Source organism: Drosophila busckii, chromosome X (genome assembly GCF_011750605.1).
Source record: "Drosophila busckii strain San Diego stock center, stock number 13000-0081.31 chromosome X, ASM1175060v1, whole genome shotgun sequence".
Classification (NCBI taxonomy): Eukaryota; Metazoa; Arthropoda; class Insecta; order Diptera; family Drosophilidae; genus Drosophila; species Drosophila busckii.
In genome coordinates this window covers 20,699,199-20,719,413 of record NC_046608.1, presented here as the reverse complement: position 1 = coordinate 20,719,413, position 20,215 = coordinate 20,699,199, and the positions used below count along the sequence as shown (strand labels likewise).

Genomic DNA, 20,215 nt, shown 5'->3' with positions numbered 1-20,215 from the left:
TAAGACATACGGTATCAAATAGTTAGTTGTAAATAAATGCCATTTTGCTGAGAAGCGCAAGAATATCTGGAAGATTTTTAAGCTGACGCAATTTGTTAAATAACTGCACGCGACAAGGTGACTTTGACGCCAGCAGCAAGTGTGTTAGATATATCATGTGTTGGGCAGGAGAAGTTTCGCATTGCCAATAGACATGGCAATAGCTGCAGAGCGCCTGGACAAAGCGCGGCTGCGACATGCAGCGATAGAATCTGTATACATTGGAGCTTGAACTTTCTTCTGTCAAGTATGCAGTGATTGCTTGCACAAATCTCTGGCTTGTTGCTGTGCTCTCCTCTAGCATATCACAGATCATGTGGCGCAAAACCAAACAACGTTCGTACATCAAGCTGCCCACTGGCTCGCGCCAAAGTTCCATCCAGAGCTGAAACGGTAGTAGTTCCAACGCACGATTCAGCGCCAAACGCAGCTCATCCTCCGTAGATAGTCTATATAACCGCGACACCAGCTGTCGCATTTGTTGTGTCTCGAGCTCAATAGTTAATTGCAGCGAATCCTCAGACTTTCTTGGATTACTGAGCAACGACCAATCCAGCTTTTCCCCCTCATCCTGCTTGCTGCTCCATAGCTTGCGCAGTTGATATAGCAAGCATATATGCTGATGGCCATTGCATGTGCTGTTCATAATACTGGAACAGAGATGATCTAAGCATTGCTGACGATTCCTTTCCAGCTGATCATAGTAGCTTCTTATACTCGCATGTCCGTGTTGGACCAGCAACAACATTGATTCAGTTAGCGCTTCGCCATGCCTCGCATGACATTCTGCAATATATATAGCAACTTTAAACATGCACTCTACGTTGCTTGCAGATAATTCTAAATATTTTTGATCTTGCATTTGATCCAGCAATTGCAGCAGCCAAGGTAATAGGCGTGCATTGTGCTTGGCTGCTTCTTCCAGCTGCAATACGCTCTGGTCATTTAAATTGTTGCGCAGATAGTAGTCCATTTTATAAATATTTTAAACTAAATTCCATTTTATAATTAACAATAATAAACGCACAAAAATCATAGTCACGCGGAGTGACAGTGTGCGCAGTTATCGATAACGTTTCAGAAAATACAATTGCAATCTAAATATGTATGTTAGTTTACATCTGCACATAACATAAGCTTACTAATCGATAGCATTTAGCGCGCTTATTTACATTTCAAAATTAAAAGTATTTGCAAATTTATATTAATTCACAAGCTCGTCACATAATTTTCTCTAGTTTTTCTTACTAAAAAATAAATAACATAGACTTATTGCTTACATCAATTATCCCTTTCTTTTTATTTATATAAGTATACTCTTATTATTTTAGTGCTATTATAAACAAGAACCAAAGCGTTTTGAGTGCAATAGCTTTGCTTCGAAAATTTGGTAGGAAATTAAAGATGTTACAATAATTTTTCTTCGTTATTGTGTGTGTTGTGTGTAAGTGTAGGTGTGTGTAATAAACCCTAAAGGATGCGAGAAACTAAACGAGTTAAAAATATACTAAAAAAAAAAAAAAACAGCAGTGTATACATTATTATTGACTGGTATTATACTATGAATGTTGATATATATCTTCTCATTTTTTTGCTGTTTTTTTTCTTTTGCTTTTTGAAAAGTTAAGAAAATATATATGTCTATATATATTTATATATATATGTGTGTATATGTATGTATATTGTATACAATATAAGCGCGAAAATTAATAATTAATTCAACATTTATCTTTCGTTTTTTTTTTTTTATATATACTATATAACTAATGTACTGTATATGTAGTCGCTGTTGTGGCTGTTCTAAGAATTTTCGTCGCAGTTTACAATATAGGAATTTGTTGTGTGTGTTGTTTTGTGTTGTGTTGTATTGCTTTAAGCAAAGCCAAAGCCCTCGGAGCACTCATGGATGGCCTTAAGCATGCAGCTGCGCAGCTTATCATACGACTTGTACATAGGCAAGTCCAGCTGATTGAAGCTAAATAGTAAAGAATAGGAATTATATACATTTATTAAATGATCTATATAGATTTGTACTTACCAGGTGTGGGCACAAGGCAAACGATCTGTGGAACGGTCATCACGATGTATTTGGAATTTCTGAATGCCATTCATGCCTTCAAGCGAGCCAAATCCTTGCAGCGGCACCTTTGATGTGCCAGTGACAAATTGCAAAAATTTAGCACGATCTGCCTGATCAAAGCTGCGCAAAGCTCGCCAGAACCATTGTATCTATAAATAATTGAAATATAAGCATTAGAAAATCAACCTTAGTAACCATTAAGTTTATATTTACCTGTGCCGACTTGGATGTGTACTTATGGTATTCAGTGTTGGCCTTTAGGTCTTCAATATCAATATCTGGGAGGCCGGATATGAGAAGCTCTAGCTCCTGCTCATTGAATATGGAGATTAAATGCTTTGGAATAATGTCATAGAAGCCCTCAAGGAATGCGTCCAATCTATTGAATAGAAATAGAAAGTTGAATGTAGTGTATGAGACTCTAGATAGAGTTCGAGCACTTACTGCTGGCGTATGGAGCCGCTCATCTTGAGTTGGCAGACAAGCTGCACATACTCAAATTTGTTCTCCTCGGTGACAGCAACGTCGCGTCCATTTGGCTTGAGATCACGTATCTGGGTAACGCCAAACTCTTGCACCTCCGTCGAGAAGGTGAGCTCATAGCCCAGCGTTGAGATATCGTTTTTCATCAGATAGTCGAGTCCTTTGTAAAACTCATAGTCCTGTGACTCCATGTCCGTGTGTTTCACCTGCTTGCCCAGAATGTGCTTGTAAAAGGAGCGTGTGAAGTAGCATTCCAACAGCTTGTTATCATGCACAGCCTTGGCTGTATGATAGAGAAAGAGAGAGATAGATAGATGGCGCATGAGTAAGAGTGCATGCTTTAGAGCGAGATAAATAGATAGATAGACTTACCAATCACACGTCCCACGAACTTAAAGTAACTCAAATGATTGGGATTGGCATGACTGGATGGATTTATCATGTAGGTAACGCGATCGCCCGGCGATACGCAGAACAAGGCATACATGGGATTGAAGATTTCACGCGAGATTATCACATACCACTCCCGAAGCAAACCGCCAGCATCCTGGCCTTCCTCATCTGAAAGAATATATAGTAAGTTAGCTCTTGCCTCTTGCCTTGCTCTGTTCAATTTGCTTACCCTCAAAGACTATATAGAACCGATTCTTCCATTCCTCTGGCCCCAGTCTATAGAGCACACGGAAGGAGTCCTCGAATACCGTTACACGACGCACACTCACTGTATGCTCCTCACGTCGTATGCCCTCATCCAGGCGCTCTAGCTCCGTTTGGAAATACTTGCGTTTGACATCAAAGTCAAGGATGCGCGTATGATCCACCAGCACGGCAAATGGACCATCCGACAAGTGTGTCGAGGATTGACGTAATATCTGATTAAGCACTGTGCGATGTTTCTCGGCAAATTGCAAGAACTTTTGGCGATCCTGTTTCAGCTGCTGCTCATGGGCTGTCAACGCGGACTGTGGAGCGCCGCCGGTTGGGCTGTTGGCATTGCCGCTGCTTGAGCTGTTGCTATTGGCGCCATCTGCACCCAAGCGGGCGTCGTCTGGAACGAAGACAAAAGGATTTGGTAATAAGCTTTGACTTTAAAGCGCAATCATTCGACTTACCTTCCAAGCTGCTAGCATTTTGCTCTGGATTGCTATTACTGCTGCTATTGGTATCATCTAGTGGTGGTGGTGGACTGTTCTGCTCTGCTGGAGCGGCAGCGCCGCCAGCTGCTCCGCGGCCAGCAGCTGCGCCGGCATTTGCGTTTTGACCACGTCCTGGTTTCTTGGGTGTCACACGATGCGAGGCATGAATGAGGAAGAAAGCTTCCACAGTTGGTTGCAGCACCAGGACGGCAAACTCGTCCTTGGACTCCTCCAGGGCAACCAGACATTCGCTCAACGTTTGCCAGAGCACATCCAGGCAAAGTATCTGACTAAGCGTGGGACGTCCGACGCCAGAGGCAACTGCATCCTTAATTTCTTGTGTCAATGTGTCTGGTTCAGTTTCCATCTGGTGATTAAAGTCACGCACCATGTCCAGCAGCTGCTGATGTTCGATGTCGGATGAATCGTCATCGTCGTCATCGTCGTCTGCTTGTTGTGCATCTGGATCTGCGTGCTGTTCCTGCTGTTCCCCCCCTTGTTGCTGTTGTCGCCCACGCGGCTGGGGCGGATCCAGAATATTTAGACAGGCCTGCTGCTGCATCTCGAACATGTCACGCACCTGCATGAAGATCTTCAAGGTGCGCAGGAAATACGGCTGGGCTGATGTGTTGGACATGAGCTTCTTCATCGAGGGCAGCTGCAGCTCGCAGCTGGGTTTGGCATTCTTAGGCGCTGATATGATCACAGATTCGGCTGTAAAACGATCCTGCATGGTGCCCTCTTGTACTGCGGTCAGATTGGTGTTCAATGAGGGTGAGGCTGTTGGTAAGGCCATGGGTGCGGCTGTTGCGGCGGTTCCTGCACTGGTGCTGGGCATGGCAGCGGCTGCTGCGGCGGCGGCGGCGGACGCAGTGGCTGCAGCAGCAGCAGCAAGCGGCGGCGGCCGCCTCCGAGGTAGTGGGTTTGACTTGATTATAGGCGCGTATTTCATCCAACAAGGTTTGTATAGCCTCACGCACTTCCTCTGCCAGGCCCAGAATGGCAGCGGTTAGATACTTGACGAATATCGCATTGGATGCTTGCGAGCATTGAGTTAGATTGACAATCAGTTTGGTAACGTTGTCCAAGCCTTCGGTGGTGCCACACTGATGGGTCAGGACTTCGATAACGAGTTGCAGCTGTGAAAAGTTCTTGGCGTAGATTTTGCGACGATTTGCCTTGAACGGAATTGGCGTAGCTGGTGGTGTAGATCTGGGTGTGGATGTGGGCGTGGACGTGGGCGTGTCTGCCAGCGATTCTGGTGGAGTGACTGCCTCTGCTGCCGAGATGGGCACCAAGGCGGGCAGCTGCTGCAGACCCAGCGACACCTCGTCCTCCTTGGGCAAATCGACGCTCAGCGAGGCGAGCAGCTTGACCAGCATATCCGTTAGATGCGGCGAGCGGCAAATCACTTTATAGGGCAACATTTCGAGCAGCTGACAAAAGGGTGACTCATTGAAGCCCAAGTGCTCGTTCAGATTGGCTTCCCACACCCAAGCGGGCTCCGAGGTTATGGGAAAGTGCCCAACATTGGCCAAACGCACCTGAGTCTGCTGATCAATGTTCAAGACCACATCCCAGAAGTTCGATCCGTTGGTCTGATAGTTAAAGTTACGTGGTGGAGTTTTAGCATCACCTCTGGCTTTGGCTGCTGCCGCGCGCGAAGTAGACGGCGAATCATCATCTCCAGCAACTGTTGCTGCTGCTGAAGCCGTAGCCGTGGCCGAAGCTGGTGGTGGTGGTGGCGGCGGTGGTGGCTGCTGCTGCAGCGGCTGTGGCGGCGGCAGAGCGGGTGGCTGCAGTTGCGGCTCATCCAGCATGCTGCGCAAGCGATTTGCCATCTGATAGCGATGCAAACGTGAGCGCGCCTCAGCGGTGCTCATGGCGTTGCCCACACGCGCAGTGGCCGCTGCTCCGTAGCCGCCCGGACGCGTCTCGCGATTGAAGGGCACAAAGCTATAGGGATAATGCTTGGCCAGCACGAACAGCAAGTCCAGACAGTTGCGCACTATCATCTGCGCCGCCTGCGGATTAATGGTGATGCGTCCCTCCTCGTTAATCAGGAATATGTTGCTCTTGTAGCCGAAGGCTGCATCGACGCGCAGCTTGAGCCACTCGGGCTTGCTGCCTGTGCCCTGGGCAATGTTGAAGTTGGCATTGTCCTCGTTTGTCTTTTGTATAATCGAAATCAGCGCTCTGACTATCCAATCTCTGGTCGGCTCGTGGTGGCACAGATTGCGTATGACGCGATGCAGCCGCACGCTGTTCACCTTCTGATCCTCCACAAAGAGGAACAGCAGCAGTGTGGCCAACGAGTCCGGATCCAGCAGGATGTTCTCATCCTCCATCATGAGTAGAGCCAATGGCTTGCCTGTGCTGGGAGCAATATGATGATGATGCACAATGGTCGTGTGCTGGTGATGCTGCTGTGGTTGCTGCTGTGCATTGCCGCTGGCATCGTACCAGATGGCACTGTGCCAGCGAGCCTCGTCCAAGTTCTGTAGTGTGGTCTGGAAGCGCGCAGCTAAAGACAGAGAGAGAGAGAGACAAAGATGAGCCACTGCCGAATTCATTCATTCCCATTTAACTTACAGAGCGCATTGTTGCTGGGCGGATGAGCATCCAGTCTGGCGCCATTGCGCACTTCCCAATCGCGACGCAAGAAGCGCGCCTCGGCCGCCAGTTCTGGTGGCAAGCTGGCGATCTGTGACTCTTCCATGTCAGTTAGTATCTATAAAAAGCAATCAAAATATTTAAATGCTGTCCTTGGGGGTTTTTTGTTGTTTCACTTACAGTTTGGCGCAGATTCTCGGGCAGATTCTGAAAGAATGCAGCTGTATCTACCGGATCCTCCGGGTTGGCGCTTTGGGCGGCCTGGCGCTGTTGCTCGATGCGCTGCTGCATGAGCACCTCGGACTGTATGTTGGGCGGCAAGGCGGCTAGGAACTCGGGATTCACCTCGACTAATGAATCATGTGCAATTTGGATGGCATTCTGTTGGGCGCGTTGGCGAATGCGTTGCATGCGCAAGTGCTCCTGGATCACCTCTTCGCGCATTTCGCTGGGCAGCGCGGCAAGGAACGAGGGATCCACACCCTCGGGCACCTCCAGATCACCGAGAGCAGCACGCACCTCGGCCGACATGTGCGCGGTGGTGGCGACGGCTGTAGTCGTGTTGCTTACTCCAGCGGCGCCAGCCTCAGCGCCACCAGCAGCTCCTTCTTCTTCTTCTTCTACTACGGCAACATCTGCTGCTGGTGGTGGTGGTGGTGGAACTGATCCAATTGGCGGTACGACTTCTATCAAATCGGGTTCATTGTTGGCATTGTTGGCCGAGTTGTTGTCCTCCGGATCGGAGCTAGCTTCGGTCTCTATGGCCAGCTCCTCCACCTCCAAGTCCAATGGTGGTGGCGGAGTTGGCGCTGTGGCGCGAGCAGTCTCATTGTTGGCCGGCTGCTCATTGGCCCAGAGCTGGGCGGCCAGCTCAGATATGGAGACAGTAGACAGTGGTGGCAGCATGGCCTCCAGCTGTACTGGCGGTAGCGGCGGTTCATCGTCATCATCATCATCGTCCACCACCTCCACAACCGGATCATCCTCTATTTCGATGGGCGGTGGTGGTGGCGGCGGCGGTGGCGGCGATGGCTCCGGAAAGTCAAGTAATCCCGGCACCACCTCTAGCGATGGCGACAGCGGGTAATTCAAATCATCGTTATCCAGTCTCAGCAAATCCTCACGCCAGTTCTCCTCATTGGAGCGCATCGAACGCTGCTGACTGGGACGCTGCAGACGTCCGCCCACCATATCGCGATTTGAGCGATTGAATAACGGTGCGGTCGAGTTGCGTCCACTTGGCGGCGCATTGGGCAAGATGCTGCGACGGGCGGCTGTTGTGCTCTGACGTTGATCGTGTTGAGCCTGAAGAGAACAATTTGGAGCATGAGATGAGAGATGATTGCTGCGCTCTCGGGGATCGCTTACCTGTTGCTCAGTGGTGGCATACAGCTCTGCTTCCTCCTGGCGAGTGCGCGAGCGGGAGGGACGTCCGCTGCTGGGCAGCTGGGGGACGGGCGGCAGTTCGGCCGATGTGGACGTGGATGTCGATGTGGTCGCTGTCGGCGGCAATTGCTGTGAAACGGGAGGAGGAGGAGGCGGCGGCGGCGGTGGTGGTGGTGGTTCCGGAGCTGCGGCGTGTCGTAGCGTCATCCAGAGCGCACCACGTATATATCGTTCGGTCTATAGGCACATAACATCTGAGGAGACAATAGTAGTTATTGTACATAATTTGTGTGATTATGCGGTACGAGGGTGAAACTATAATGTTACGTACACAGTACGGCGACGCGGCATGCTGAGCAGCTGGACTGTATGCATCTACGGTGGCTAGCTCGCAGAGCGCAGATCGAGTACGGATTGTTGGCATGGGGTGTGCCCGTGATGGCGCTAGCGGGCAGCGGCGGCGCAACTGGTGGGTCGAAGAATGGGGTATTCACATACTGCATGGAGGGAAAGTAGATCGATCTGGGTATGGAGCTGCGGAAATTGTTGCTGGCGGCAGCGGATAAGGCGGCGGCAGCTGCAGCAGAGGCAGCGGCGGCGGCAGAGGCAGCTGCGGCGGCAGCAGCAATCGCTGCGGCGGGAGTTGAGCTTGAATTGGTGCTGCTGTTCGAATTTGAATTCGAATTCGAATTCGAGTTGGAGTTTGAGTTGGAATTGGAATTCGAATTGTTGCTGCTTGGTGGCGTGCATGTGCCACCGCCAGCAGCAACAGCTGGAGCAGCAGCAGCAGCAGCAGCAGGAGCACCAGTAGCTGAAGTGCCTGTGGTTTGTGTTTGGGTAGCGCTGCTTGTTGGCGGTGGCGGCGGAGCTGCTGCTGCTGCTGCGGCGGCTGCTGCGGCGGCGACGGCTGCTTGACGTCGCTGTGACTCGTCGTGCTTGCGCTGCTGGTGCGCCAGCTTCAGCTCCTTGATCAGATGCGGCAGCAGAAAGTGCGCGGCATAGAGACAGGCATCGGTCTGACTCTCCATGTCCAGAGCTTTGGCCTCCTCCAGCCACCAGTGCAGAGCTGAAACAAATTAAATGCAGTTAGCTTAAGTTTGAATGGTGTCATTGTTGTTGTTGCTGTTGGACTCACCGTCTTGTGTGAATATCTCCATTTGGGTCTCCTCTGTTGGGCTCTGGTGCGTGGGCATGCAGACGCAGTACTGCTGATCCAAGTAGAGCAGGCGACGTCGCAGGCCATTGGTGCACAAGGTTCCATTGTTGTTGGCATGAGTGGAGGCCAGGGTGCCGGTGTTGGTGGTGGCAGTGGCAGCGACATTATTGGTGTTGGTAGCAGCGGCGGCAGTTGCCACCGCGGCGGGCTGATCGTCGAGCAAGTTGTTGTGTTGATTGTTAGCGGCGGCGGCGCCGCCTCCGCCCGAGTTGCGATCTACGGGCGGCAAGAAGGCATTGGGACCAGCACTGGCACCAGCACCAGCAACGAAGGCCAAGTCAGGTGCCATCCAGGAGTCGGAGGAGGAGTGCAAAGTGCCAGCCCCAGAGCTGCTGGTGGTCGTGCCACGTGTGGAGGTGTTGGCAAGTCCAATAACTGCATGATTCGAGTTGCGGGAGCCACTGCTAACGACATCAATGTCCAGGGGCATGGCTATGTCGCGCACACGGAAACTCACGGACGGCGGCTGTGGCATGACATTGTGCGGCGCCACGGCCGGACCCACATCCGCATCCAGGCGCTCGTAGAGATAAGCATTGGCATCGGCAATGCTGCGGGAATCGTTGGTCAGAGTCGATGGCTCGACGGCGGCGCTGCGGCGTGGACGCTGTGCAGCATTGGCGCTGGCTCCGGACTGGGTGGCGTTGCCATTGTTGGCACCACCGGTAGCACCACCAGCACCATTCACTTGGGCAAGTACCTCATCGATTATTAGAGCATCCTCATCTGGATTAACCTGCTCAATAAGATCATCGACATCGTCGTCGTCATCATCGTCATCATCATCGTCGTCGTCGTCATCATCTGCATCCACATCTGCATCATTGCTGGCCGTTTCCGAGGACTCCGGCTCATAGATGTGATCAAAGACCTCGATGAACTGCCTGGGACGCTCTTCATCGGTTTCACTATGCTCATCCTCGTCGGCATCGTCATTGTCATCATCGTCGTCCTCCTCGTCGGCAGCATGGCGATCATCGTTCTCCGTCGATGCATCCGAGTCCGAGTCTGAGGTGCTCACATCGCCCAGCAGCGATGCATTCAAATCACGCGCATTGCGTCCACCGGCACCAGTGACGGGTGTTTCCGAGCTGGTGGAGGCGCCATCACTGCCACCACCACCGCTGCCACTGCCGCCACCATTGTTTGCACTGTTAGCAGAGGCAACATTGTTGGCATTGGAGCTATTGCCACGCGGCTGACGCGGCTGCTCCGGGCGGTCACGCAGGCGAGGATCGGCAAGGCTGCTGCCGCCGCTAGAGGGCGCAGGCATGCTGCCATTAGCCTGGGTGGCAGCAGTAGAGCTGCCACCGCTAGTGCCGCCGCTGTTGGCAGCACCACCAGCACCACCACTGGAGCCACTTGCACCAGCAGCTCCATTGCCGTTGTTGATGCGCGAGGCCAAGAAGAGTCCTTCACATTGCAGGAAATCATCCCAAAGTTGATCAAAGTTTAACACTGGACGCACTCCAGAGGCACCACCAGCTGCAGCTCCTCCGCTGCCGCTGCCGCCGCCGCTGGGTCCAGATAAATTATCATTGCTGGGTGGTATCAAGTCCGGTCCATTGCTGCGCTCCTCCACAACATCGATGACAGCGGCCGAAGAGTTGGAATTGGAGTTGGAGCTGCTCAAAGCATTGGCAGCATTGTTGGCAAGCGAATCCTCCGAGTCGACAGCCATGTCGTCCGAATTGAAGATAAACTCAAAGGCATGACGACGATCCGACAGGACATTGCGTATTATATCGCGCAGCACGTTCTCGCCGCCGCCCCCGCCACCGCCAGCAGCAGCACCAGAGCCACCAGCAGCAGCAGCACCAGAGCCACCTGAGCCGGCGCCACCTGCACCACTGGCACGCTCCACGTTGCTGCGCGTGGCGAGGCGCGGATAAAGCCGACGATTGATAATGGCGCTGACAGTATTTGCGCCCGTTGCGGCAGAATTGTTGGCAGCACCACCAGCGGCGCCAGCACCGCCGCCAAAGAGAATGCGCTTCGAGCCCAGAGCCGTGGTGGCCACATTGAAGCGCAGCAGAATCTCCATGGGACGCAGGATCGAGGCCAGCGTGCTGAGCGTATTGTGATTGGACAAATCCTTGTATTGCGCCACTTTGGTCAGATAGGTCATGACCCCCTGGCGCAGCAGGACGCGGTACATGGTGTTGCGATGCATATGCACCTTGTCGTAGAGCATGGGTGATTCAATCAGATTGGGATAGAGGCTCATCAGCACCTGCAGCCGCGTGTGCTTCTCCGCCGAGTCCGGCTGGGCCAGAGCGCGTGCCACTGCCGCATGCAGCTCCTCGGCCACTTGCACCTGCACCCCCGGCTGCTGATAACAGTCCGAGAGCGAGCAGATGAGCACGCGTGCCATGGTGCTGACCTCGGGCACATGAATGCGCTGCGTCAGGGGCAGAAAGCGATCCAGGAGCACGGACAGAAAGGTCACCTCAGTGCCGCTGGCAATGAGCACACTGTCCGCAGCTGTGTACTTGTGGGCGAGCAGTATGCGCGGCACGAGCGATTGGTAGGCGCGTGTGGCATCCGCCAGCAGCTTGAGCAATGTGGCACGTGAGAGCGTCGGCTTGCTGTGGGTGTGGCCACTCGTGGGTATGTGCCAGGTGCAGCAGCAGGGATCGAACTTGTCGCCACAAGCTGTTGCCGTTGACTTCTTGCTGGTAGCTGGTAATGAATCCTGTAGAAACAAATAAATTAACTAAGTCGAAACGTTTATCGAAAACTTGACTCACATCATCGTCCATATTGGTCACTGTGGAGCTGGTGGCACTTGTGCCTGGCGGCTGATCCGTTTGCAGCAGCTCGGCGGCCGCATTGGCCGGCGGATCGATGGAGTGGCCGCCATAATGGCAGCAGGGCTGCACCAAATGGAACAGCAGCTCCTTCAGCACGGATATCGAAGCTTGCACGCGTGCATCTTCCTGCTCTGGCTTGGGTGTGGGCGCTGCATCGCCGCCAGAGGCCTCTGTGCCGGGCACATGCTGCTGCCCAAACTTGGACTTGACCATGACGCGTCCCTCGTCCAGCAGACTGCCGCTGCCGCCGCCGCCGCTATTGCTGCTGCTGCTATTGCTATTGGCATTGATGATGTACTCGCCACGCAGCATTTCCTTGGCGGCGGCCACAAAGGTGCGCGGATCACGCGACACTGCCGTCGACACCTGGGTCAGCACATAGACGAGATCACGATGTCCGACCGGCACAATGCCCGCAGCACGCATGCCCAGCACACGCTCCATGGCCTCCTGCAGCACTGGTGGCGCCTCGAGCGCATGACGCAAGATGATGATCGCATATGTGGGAAAGCCCATGAAGCTGCAGGCTTGTTGCATGTGCAGCAACATGCGGACGCCGCCGCAATTGATGAACGTCTGGGCGTTGTCAAAGTTCCGGGTGAGTCGTGCGCAGAGACGCAGCAGCGAGAGTTTCGTCTCATGTGGCAGCAACTGTTGGGGTTGCAACATGGCCACAATGCTGCTGATGATGCGGCCGCAGTCGAACTTGCCCAGTCCGACGTTCTCCTCATTCAGAACGATCTTCTGTGTGCGCTTGGGCAAAGGATTCGGTGGCGGCTTGGGCTGTTTCATGCCACCGGTTGAGGCGGCGGCGGCGGCGGCAGCGGCGCCGCTGTTGCTGGTGCTGCTGTTACTGTTGCTGCTGCTGCTGTGGCTCTTCTGCCTGGCCTTGCTGCGCGTGGTCATGATGGTGGGTGTGCTGGTGCTGACGGATATCAAGTCCGCCTTGGGATCGGCGGGTTCATTGAAGTTGAGCAGCTGTCGCAGTGGCACAAGCTCATCCACCTGCAGTATGTCTTCGCCGTCCGGAGCTGTGCGTATGATGCGATTGAGCACATGCTCCCATTTGCAGTTGCCCGCCGCGGCGGATTGCAACAGGCTGATGGCCTCGCAGAGCTTTAGAGCTGGGAACACAGGACGATGCGAGCCGGAGGCTTCGCTCACCTGCGTCATGCAATTGAAGCTGACGGTGCAACGCTGGCGCCCGATGTTAATGTGCAGCCAGCGCTCGCCGGCGGCATAGGCGGCCTTGATCAGCTCATTATTGGTGTCCGAGTAGGGATTCCATTTGCCGGTGGAGGCGTCGTACCAGCGCCAAGTGTCGCTGCTTACGGCACGCATATTGGACTTGCGCTGCAAGATGTGCGAGATGCTATCGATGGCATCGATGAGGTCCACCAGATTCTGCAGCCAACGCGGCACCAGCGGCGATGCGGAGCCACGCGCTTGCGCCTCCAGCAGCCAGCTGCTCATGCAGTCCAGCAGCTTGACCAGCGATACCATCGCATCCTGCGAGGAAATCGCCTCGACCAGCGGACGATGCAAGTCGCTGTAGTTCTCCTCCAGCAGCAGCGTCGATGTCTTCAGGCGCACAAACAGGCGAGTGGCGGTCATGCCGTTCAGGCACTCCTCCAGTCGATGCGCCTTGGGCGGCTCACTGCTGTTGGGCGTCTCGAACAGCTGCAGCGTAAAGTCCACCCACTGTATGATGTTGCGCACAAAGTTGGTGATGAACACCTGACGATTCAGTTGGCTCAGTCGACGATAGAGCACTGCAATAAGATCAGCGGCGCTGGTGACTGTGTCCGGTATGGCTTCCATGAATTCGAAAGCGCGCGACACCGCCTCATCGCAGAAGCGGTCGAAGGTCAGCGGCGAGATTAGCTTCAGCTGCTTGTAGTCATAGTTAACATTGAGCGGGCCATGGCCAATGCCCAGGCCAGTGGGCGTTGCCTTTGTCGAGGGCGCAGCGACGTCGGCATCAACTTCCATGGCACTGCTGCCGCCTGTTCCAGCTACCGCTCCAGCTGCAGCCGCAGCCGCAGCTGCCTCCGCTGTTGCCTGTTGCGCCAACTGGGCTTGAGCCTGCTGTGCCTGTTGTCCCTGCTGATTATTCAAATACAATGCGCTCGCCTCGGGATTGTTGAGCAAGGCATCGGTTGCCTCCTCCAGGCTGCTGTTGCTACGCAATGCATCGATGACATGGAAATGCCTAAAGCCCATGTCGATGAGCGTCTTCACATGATCCGTATTCAGGCCATCCTCGGATGTGCGCATATACAAATTCTCGAACTTGATCTCCTTGATGCGCGTATGATAGCGATCGAGCAGCATCTGGTGCGACTTTATCAAGTGCTTCAGTATCAATATCATGGTCTCTATCATGCTCGCACCATAGTTGGGTATGGGTCGGCGGCACCAGATGCGGCGCAGCGCCTGCATGGCCAGCTGATGTATGTGTATGAGATAGAAGACCGGCTCGAATGGCACGCTGTCCGGGAAGTAGTTCAGGCGTGGACTCATTGTGTACGGCGAGTCGAGCATGGCTCTGGGATTCACCATTTTCTCGAGCAACTGCAGCCAGGCGTCCAGGAATTCACCTGTGCCCTCGGGACAATCGACCTTATCCTGATCATGTGAGGCCAGTAAATCGTCCATCGATGCCCATTGGTCGAATGGAAACTTGTGTGCTGGATTCTCCAGACTCAGCGCCCAATAGAACATCTCGAAGAATGCCTTGAGACCGTTTTCGGCGCAAAACTGCGATATCATCAAATGAAAGGCGCTGCGTTTATCATCGAACAGCATGGGACCCGTGAATCCCACCGAGCAAATGAGAAACGTGAGCTTCAATTTGGGCACGGGCTTGGGTAGAATGCTCTCGTGGCTAAATCCATTCACCAGTATGGAGCTGAGTATGCGTGCGATCTCGCGTGCCTCCGGTGTGGGCACCTTGTTCGTATTGCTGATCAGATCATAGCTGCGGCGCTGACGTGTCTGTGGCGAGCCCACGCTCAGCTTGACCAATGTGCCCAGGAGCTCGGCCAGGGCGCGGCCCAGGCGTGAGCTAGCAGCGAGCAAGGATTTGATATATCTAAACTGCTCCTCGGGCGTATATTTGGTGCGAAACTCTGCGGCACGCTCCAGCTTGCGTGAGAGCTCGGCTTCGGTCATGGGATCGGCTGTGCCGGCGGCTGCGCTCATCTGCGCTGCAATCTCATCCCAAATCAAGTCCGGATGTTGTGTCGGCTCATCGGAGCACAAGTTCAGCAGAATGGTGCTCTCCCAGACGAGCGAGATATAGAGTTGCACCAATTGCTGCAGCAGTTGGACGCCAGTCTCACGATTAACGCCCCAACGCTTCAGCAGCACGGAGCGCATCTCGGTCGAGGCGTTGCGACAAAGATGCACCAGCATGACCACATAGCCATGCACAAAGCTCATGTTATGCAAAATGGGCGTATACTCGGCATTGGCAAAGCCATCCTCCAGCCGTTGGCAGCAGACCAGCTCCGCCAGCAAGACGCTGCCACCCGGAAAGGTAAAGTGTTTGATCAGAGGCTTCAGCTGGGACACAATGTCCGCCAGCTGCTTCAGTGCCACGTCCAGCACTTTGGTTTCCTGCGCTTGACTCAATATAGCTTTGCAGACATTCGCCACAGCCTGGCTGGTCGTGGAGACAGGCGAATCCACGGGCAGATTGGGCAAGCTCAGTAGCTGCAGTATGGGCCGTAGTCCGTCCTTTTGCACAAACTCACGGCAATGATCGCCATTGGGACTGTTGCTGAAGATAGCTTCTATGAATTTCATAACATTCAGTATATAATCGATGAGCGGTATAGCTTCACGCTCTTGTTGTTGTGGTGCGGCGGCGGCGGCAACAGCAACTGCAACCGCTTGCTGCTGTTGCTGCTGCTGCTGTGTGCGTCGCTGTTGCTGCTGCTGTTGTTGCTGCTGCTGCTGCTGCTGACTGGCGCTGCTCATTTCCTCATCATCTTCATCCTCCTCGGCGCTGCTGTCGTTTGTGTCTGTCGCTGCCACAGCGCTGGAGCCACCGGCCACCATGACCATGGCTGTGTTTGTGGATGTCGAAGCTGCAGCGGCTTGTGCACTGGGCGCCACGCTGGGCTCCTTGTTCGCACGCCAGCAGATGAAGCTCGGATCGGAGCCCAGGCGCACTAGCTCATTGAGCAGACGCACTATGGCCTCGGTGGCATCGGTGCGCAGATAGGGATGATGTTTTATCAAATCGTCCATGGCATTGCCAAGATTGGTGGCTGTATCGCCCAAGGGATCGGAGCTGCGACGTCGTCGCATGGCTACCAGATAGTCCGGTGAGAGCAGCACCTTCAATACTTTATCAAACGGCTCATAGCTCAAGAACTCAAATAGTCCACGCTCATTCAAGCACAAAGCACTGAAGACACTTGGCAACGAGCCAAGCACTTCGCGTGTGGCAGGCACATCCTTTTGCAGCAGTGCCTTCAACATTACACTGGTTATGCCCAGATCCTGCAGTGAGCTGAGCAGCGAGGGCTCATTGAATACATAGACTGTCACCACATCTGTGGCCAGCAGAAATAGCGAGGGGCCATAGTATTCGGCATTGGCTATTATGTGACGCAACGATTGGGTTAAGCTCGTTTCCATTATATTACGCATATTGCTGAAGTGGGCATGATCTTGTATGCTCTTCTTCAAGAAGTTTAGCATCGACTTCAAGAGTGCGGCACGTTGTGTCACACACGATGGCTTCTTTGGCTGCAGACTGCTGGGCAGCTGGTTACTCAACTCCGCCTTGCGCTCGGCCAGAGGACGGGCATAGTAACTGTTGGCCGGATACTGCACGCGATTGCCATTTGTATTTTCATCGCCCTCGCTATCCGACGGTCCGCCTACGTCCAAGAGTGCTGCTGCAGATGTTCCTGCCCCCGGGTTGTTTAGGTTTCGATTGGCATACATGCTGCTTCCCGAGGCGGCGGCATCTTCTGCTCCTGACTGTTCTGTGTGCACTTCTGCAATGTACAAATATAAGTTAGATTAAAGTTTAGAGTTATTTGTAATTAAGTTCTTTTTTTTTTTTTTGCAACTGGAACTTACCATCATCCTCTGTCTGCTCGAGACTGCTGTCCAACTTATCCTGCATGCTTTGCTCACTCTGTAAAGTAGACTCCTTCAAGGTGATTCCAATTTCAGCCAAAGCACGGCAACAGCTTTTGATTTCCTTCTCCAAACGATCGATAAATACATTAAGTCCATTATTTTGATGAAAACGCGCTATATCTATGTTGGTTATAAGATCTATAACACGCACAGCTCGTGTTACAAAAGTTATATGCTCGAGATCAACTCCTGGCCAGCTAATGACGCGTAGAAGCGACTGCATCATGCCGCTTTTGACTAACGCCGAGCCGCCCAACTCGTAGCTGGCCAAGTGATAAAGCAAGGAGAATAGCGATGTAGCCAGGATCAATGGATAACGCTCGGTTAGGCCATGTGTAGTAAGATTATCAATACAGTCGCGTACAAGTAACGGTAATGTGCCACCTTGACGCTCGGCGCCAGTGTAATGCACGATCTTCATTAAACGCGAGCCAGCTCTAATCAAACAAATTAATAAAAAAGAAAATGTGTGCATTAGCTCGAGTTCCTGTTGCATGCATATGCAAATTAAATACAAATTGGCTAGAGTTCGTATCGTACCTGGGTACACTGGGATTACGATCAAAGTGTAGCATCGATGTGAGCGTACGCAAGACAGCCGCACGTATTTCCACCAAATGCACATCTTCCTTATCAATGAGCTCGCAGAGCTCCTCGCCAAAGCCGGCATAGAGCACCTTATCCGTATTATCCTGCAGTGCATTCGAATATATCAATATGGAGACTGCCTGCAGGCGCGCCTGCACAAATTGCAGACGTAACTTATAGTTGTTGAAGCCCGAGATGAGACGAACGCGATGCGCAATGCGCATCTGTTGAGCAAAAATATAAAAAATGAATATACAAATTGTGCATAGATAAAAAATAAACAAATAGCGACCTTTATGGCCTCACTGGGCTTTGAGATCTGTCCGGAAATTGTTTTAATAACCTCAGGCGACGATGCAGTGCGACAGAGATCCATCATATCTGGTATTTCCAGCTGTGCAGCATGTCCATGCTCATCGACATAATCAATGCACAGCTGATAGAGAAATTCCAATTTGGGTTCGCCAATGCAGCAGTCTTTGAGCGATAGTCCATAATTAGGATCGCCCCAGCGCTAAAGCGTACACAACAAACATAAATTGTTAATAAACTTGATTTTAATTGAAATCAAAAAAAATAAAAACCTCTGCAATGTTGAACAGTTTGACTATGAGTAGCTCCTTCTTTTCAAAGGGCAGACGTGGTATGAAATTGCTGCGCTTAGAGAACATATATAGTAGATTAAGCACAGCGAGTACAATTTCCATGTGCTGTGAGGAGAGGAGTTGTGTCAAATGCTCAATTGAATTGTACAAATGTCGTGAGAAAGAATGCTCTATAAGCAATGTGGTAAAATTTAACACATGCAGCAACAAGGTAACATCCTGAAATATAAATTAAGAAATTAATTTTCTTTTGCATTTATTTTTATGTATTATCGTATTATCGTTCTTACCTCCTCACTAAAATTTGTATCGCATGCAAGCACAAATTCATTGGCATTAATATGACGTGCCGACTCCTCGAGTATTTTATCAAAGCGATCCAATATTTCAATCCAGTGATATAGCTCACATTTTCCATAGATCCACACATGCACCGTGTCTAGGAACTCTAAGAGTTCCGCACGTGTGCGTCGTTTGGTTAATTCGTCGATTAATTCGCGGCATTCCGAAGTTAACTCCGAGGAGCCCTTCTTCAATTTAACGGTATCCACTTTCATGGCGTTGACGTCGGTTGGGACTGCTGCTGACGACGTCGCCTGATGCTGCGGCGCTGCAGCGTCAGCTGCCGACGTCGTCGTTCAATCAAAGTGTTCTGCTTCTTCTATCGGTTTTTCTTCTTGTTTTTGTTTTTGTAGATTTTTTTTTTTTCTTTTGCAGTACTTGCAACGTTTTTTGTAGTTAGAGTTGTACTAATTCGGTTTTATATTTCGTTCAAAGGTTTATCAATTAACTGTAAGAGGTTGATAAAAAAAATAATAAAATTGACAATCTGCACAAACTTCGTTTTTACCAACTGCGCTGCTTGCAACAAAAAACAGCCGAAGCAATTGGAAGCAGCGCGTATTTCCAACGTAATGGCGAACACACTCACACATACATAAATTTCTGCAAACATATATAAAAAAAAAAAGCACAAAACCAAGCTACAACCAAAAAGGTTGTAATAATGCGTAATAATGCACTGCGCTGCATTTTGCAAGCAGTAAAAACACATACCTGTATATTTTTTTAGATTTTACTGACAAAAAAAATTGAGTTAAAATGATGTTGCACCTTCCAATTTTAATATTTTTGTGTGCCTAATTTGACAACTAACAAGCCAATAAAACGTACTAACAATCGCTTTATCGATAGGCAACAGCTGTTCGATAGTCCTACAAGTGACTGGCCACTATTCCAGGGCTACCGTACGCAATGCAAAAGTGCACTTTTTCAAAACTAAAACAATTGCAACTAATGTTTAAGCAATTTACAATGCTGATACATGAAACAGCAAAGGCTGCCAACATTAAGAGGAAAAACAATTTTTGAGGAAGCAACAACAAATCGCACATGCATTGTACCTACAAATGTATGTGAGAGTATTTGTTTTTTTTTTATTTGCTACATTTTCCAAGCAAAAACAACTACTGACATTTTTGTCTATCATATATGTACATATACTATATGTGCATATATGTACACATTTTATATATATTTGTATATTTGCATGGATGTGATAGTTTATGCTTACATTTTAAACTGTTTGTAACACACACACAAGAGGCAATTGTATATCACGAAAAAATTGCTTCAAAGGCACCGCAGAAATATCACAATATACAAGGTAAAAAAAAAGACGGAAAAAAGTACGTCCAATGCAGCTCATGCATACATACAAACGTATGTATGTGCGTCTGTGTCTGTGTGCATTGAAAAAACAGAAATCCTGCTTAAAATACTTACATGTATATTGTTGTGCAGCATATTGCTGCGTTTATAAGCTAACTTTTGCACAAACTTTTTCACAATTAGAGTTTTAAGTAATTTCAGCTTCGGATTTTAACAAAATTTTTATTAATTTCACGACTATTTTCACGATAACTATGCCTTGCATTACAATGACAAGTTGCTCGATTGACGTCAAAAGAGTGTTGATAAAGTCGTCGGTAGGCCATGCAGCCAGTGTTGCTCACTTGGTTGTTTTCACGCCAGCTCTCAATAATACGGCCCTGAAAAAAAAAGCGCTTTTAGCTATCAGAATAGTCGACTTA

General features: G+C 51.0%; 2 protein-coding genes across 2 annotated transcripts; both read right to left on the bottom strand.

The window, feature by feature from the left end:
- Nucleotides 1-16: 16 nt before the first annotated feature.
- LOC108605167 lies at nt 17-1,251 on the bottom strand. The gene has a single exon (XM_033294435.1). It carries the CDS (start codon nt 1,010-1,012, stop codon nt 23-25), a length of 990 nt encoding a protein of 329 aa, XP_033150326.1. The 5' UTR covers nt 1,013-1,251; the 3' UTR covers nt 17-22.
- Nucleotides 1,252-1,833: 582 nt separating this feature from the next.
- Nucleotides 1,834-20,132, bottom strand: LOC108605129 (E3 ubiquitin-protein ligase HUWE1). The gene is made up of 21 exons (XM_033294519.1): nt 19,908-20,132; nt 18,413-18,912; nt 18,102-18,341; nt 17,810-18,031; nt 17,470-17,741; nt 16,867-17,366; nt 11,704-16,781; nt 8,873-11,648; nt 8,069-8,803; nt 7,720-7,922; nt 6,532-7,656; nt 6,331-6,469; nt 5,519-6,262; nt 4,643-5,422; nt 3,715-4,572; nt 3,225-3,650; nt 2,975-3,163; nt 2,564-2,885; nt 2,333-2,498; nt 2,078-2,268; nt 1,834-2,014 (listed from the first exon to the last, which is right to left on the bottom strand). Exons 2-21 carry the CDS (start codon nt 18,677-18,679, stop codon nt 1,912-1,914), a joined length of 15,336 nt encoding a protein of 5,111 aa, XP_033150410.1. The 5' UTR covers nt 18,680-18,912; nt 19,908-20,132; the 3' UTR covers nt 1,834-1,911.
- Nucleotides 20,133-20,215: the final 83 nt, after the last annotated feature.

What these genes read in the sequence shown, in the direction of transcription:
- LOC108605167 (XM_033294435.1), bottom strand. Translation starts at nt 1,012, where the DNA reads ATGGACTACTATCTGCGCAACAATTTAAATGACCAGAGCGTATTGCAG.
- LOC108605129 (XM_033294519.1), bottom strand. Translation starts at nt 18,679, where the DNA reads ATGAAAGTGGATACCGTTAAATTGAAGAAGGGCTCCTCGGAGTTAACT. An exon ending in AGCCCAGTGAGGCCATAAAG is followed by an intron (nt 17,742 to 17,809) that starts GTCGCTATTTGT and finishes TTTGCTCAACAG; the next exon opens with ATGCGCATTGCGCATCGCGT. An exon ending in ACACATCCAAGTCGGCACAG is followed by an intron (nt 2,269 to 2,332) that starts GTAAATATAAAC and finishes AATTATTTATAG; the next exon opens with ATACAATGGTTCTGGCGAGC.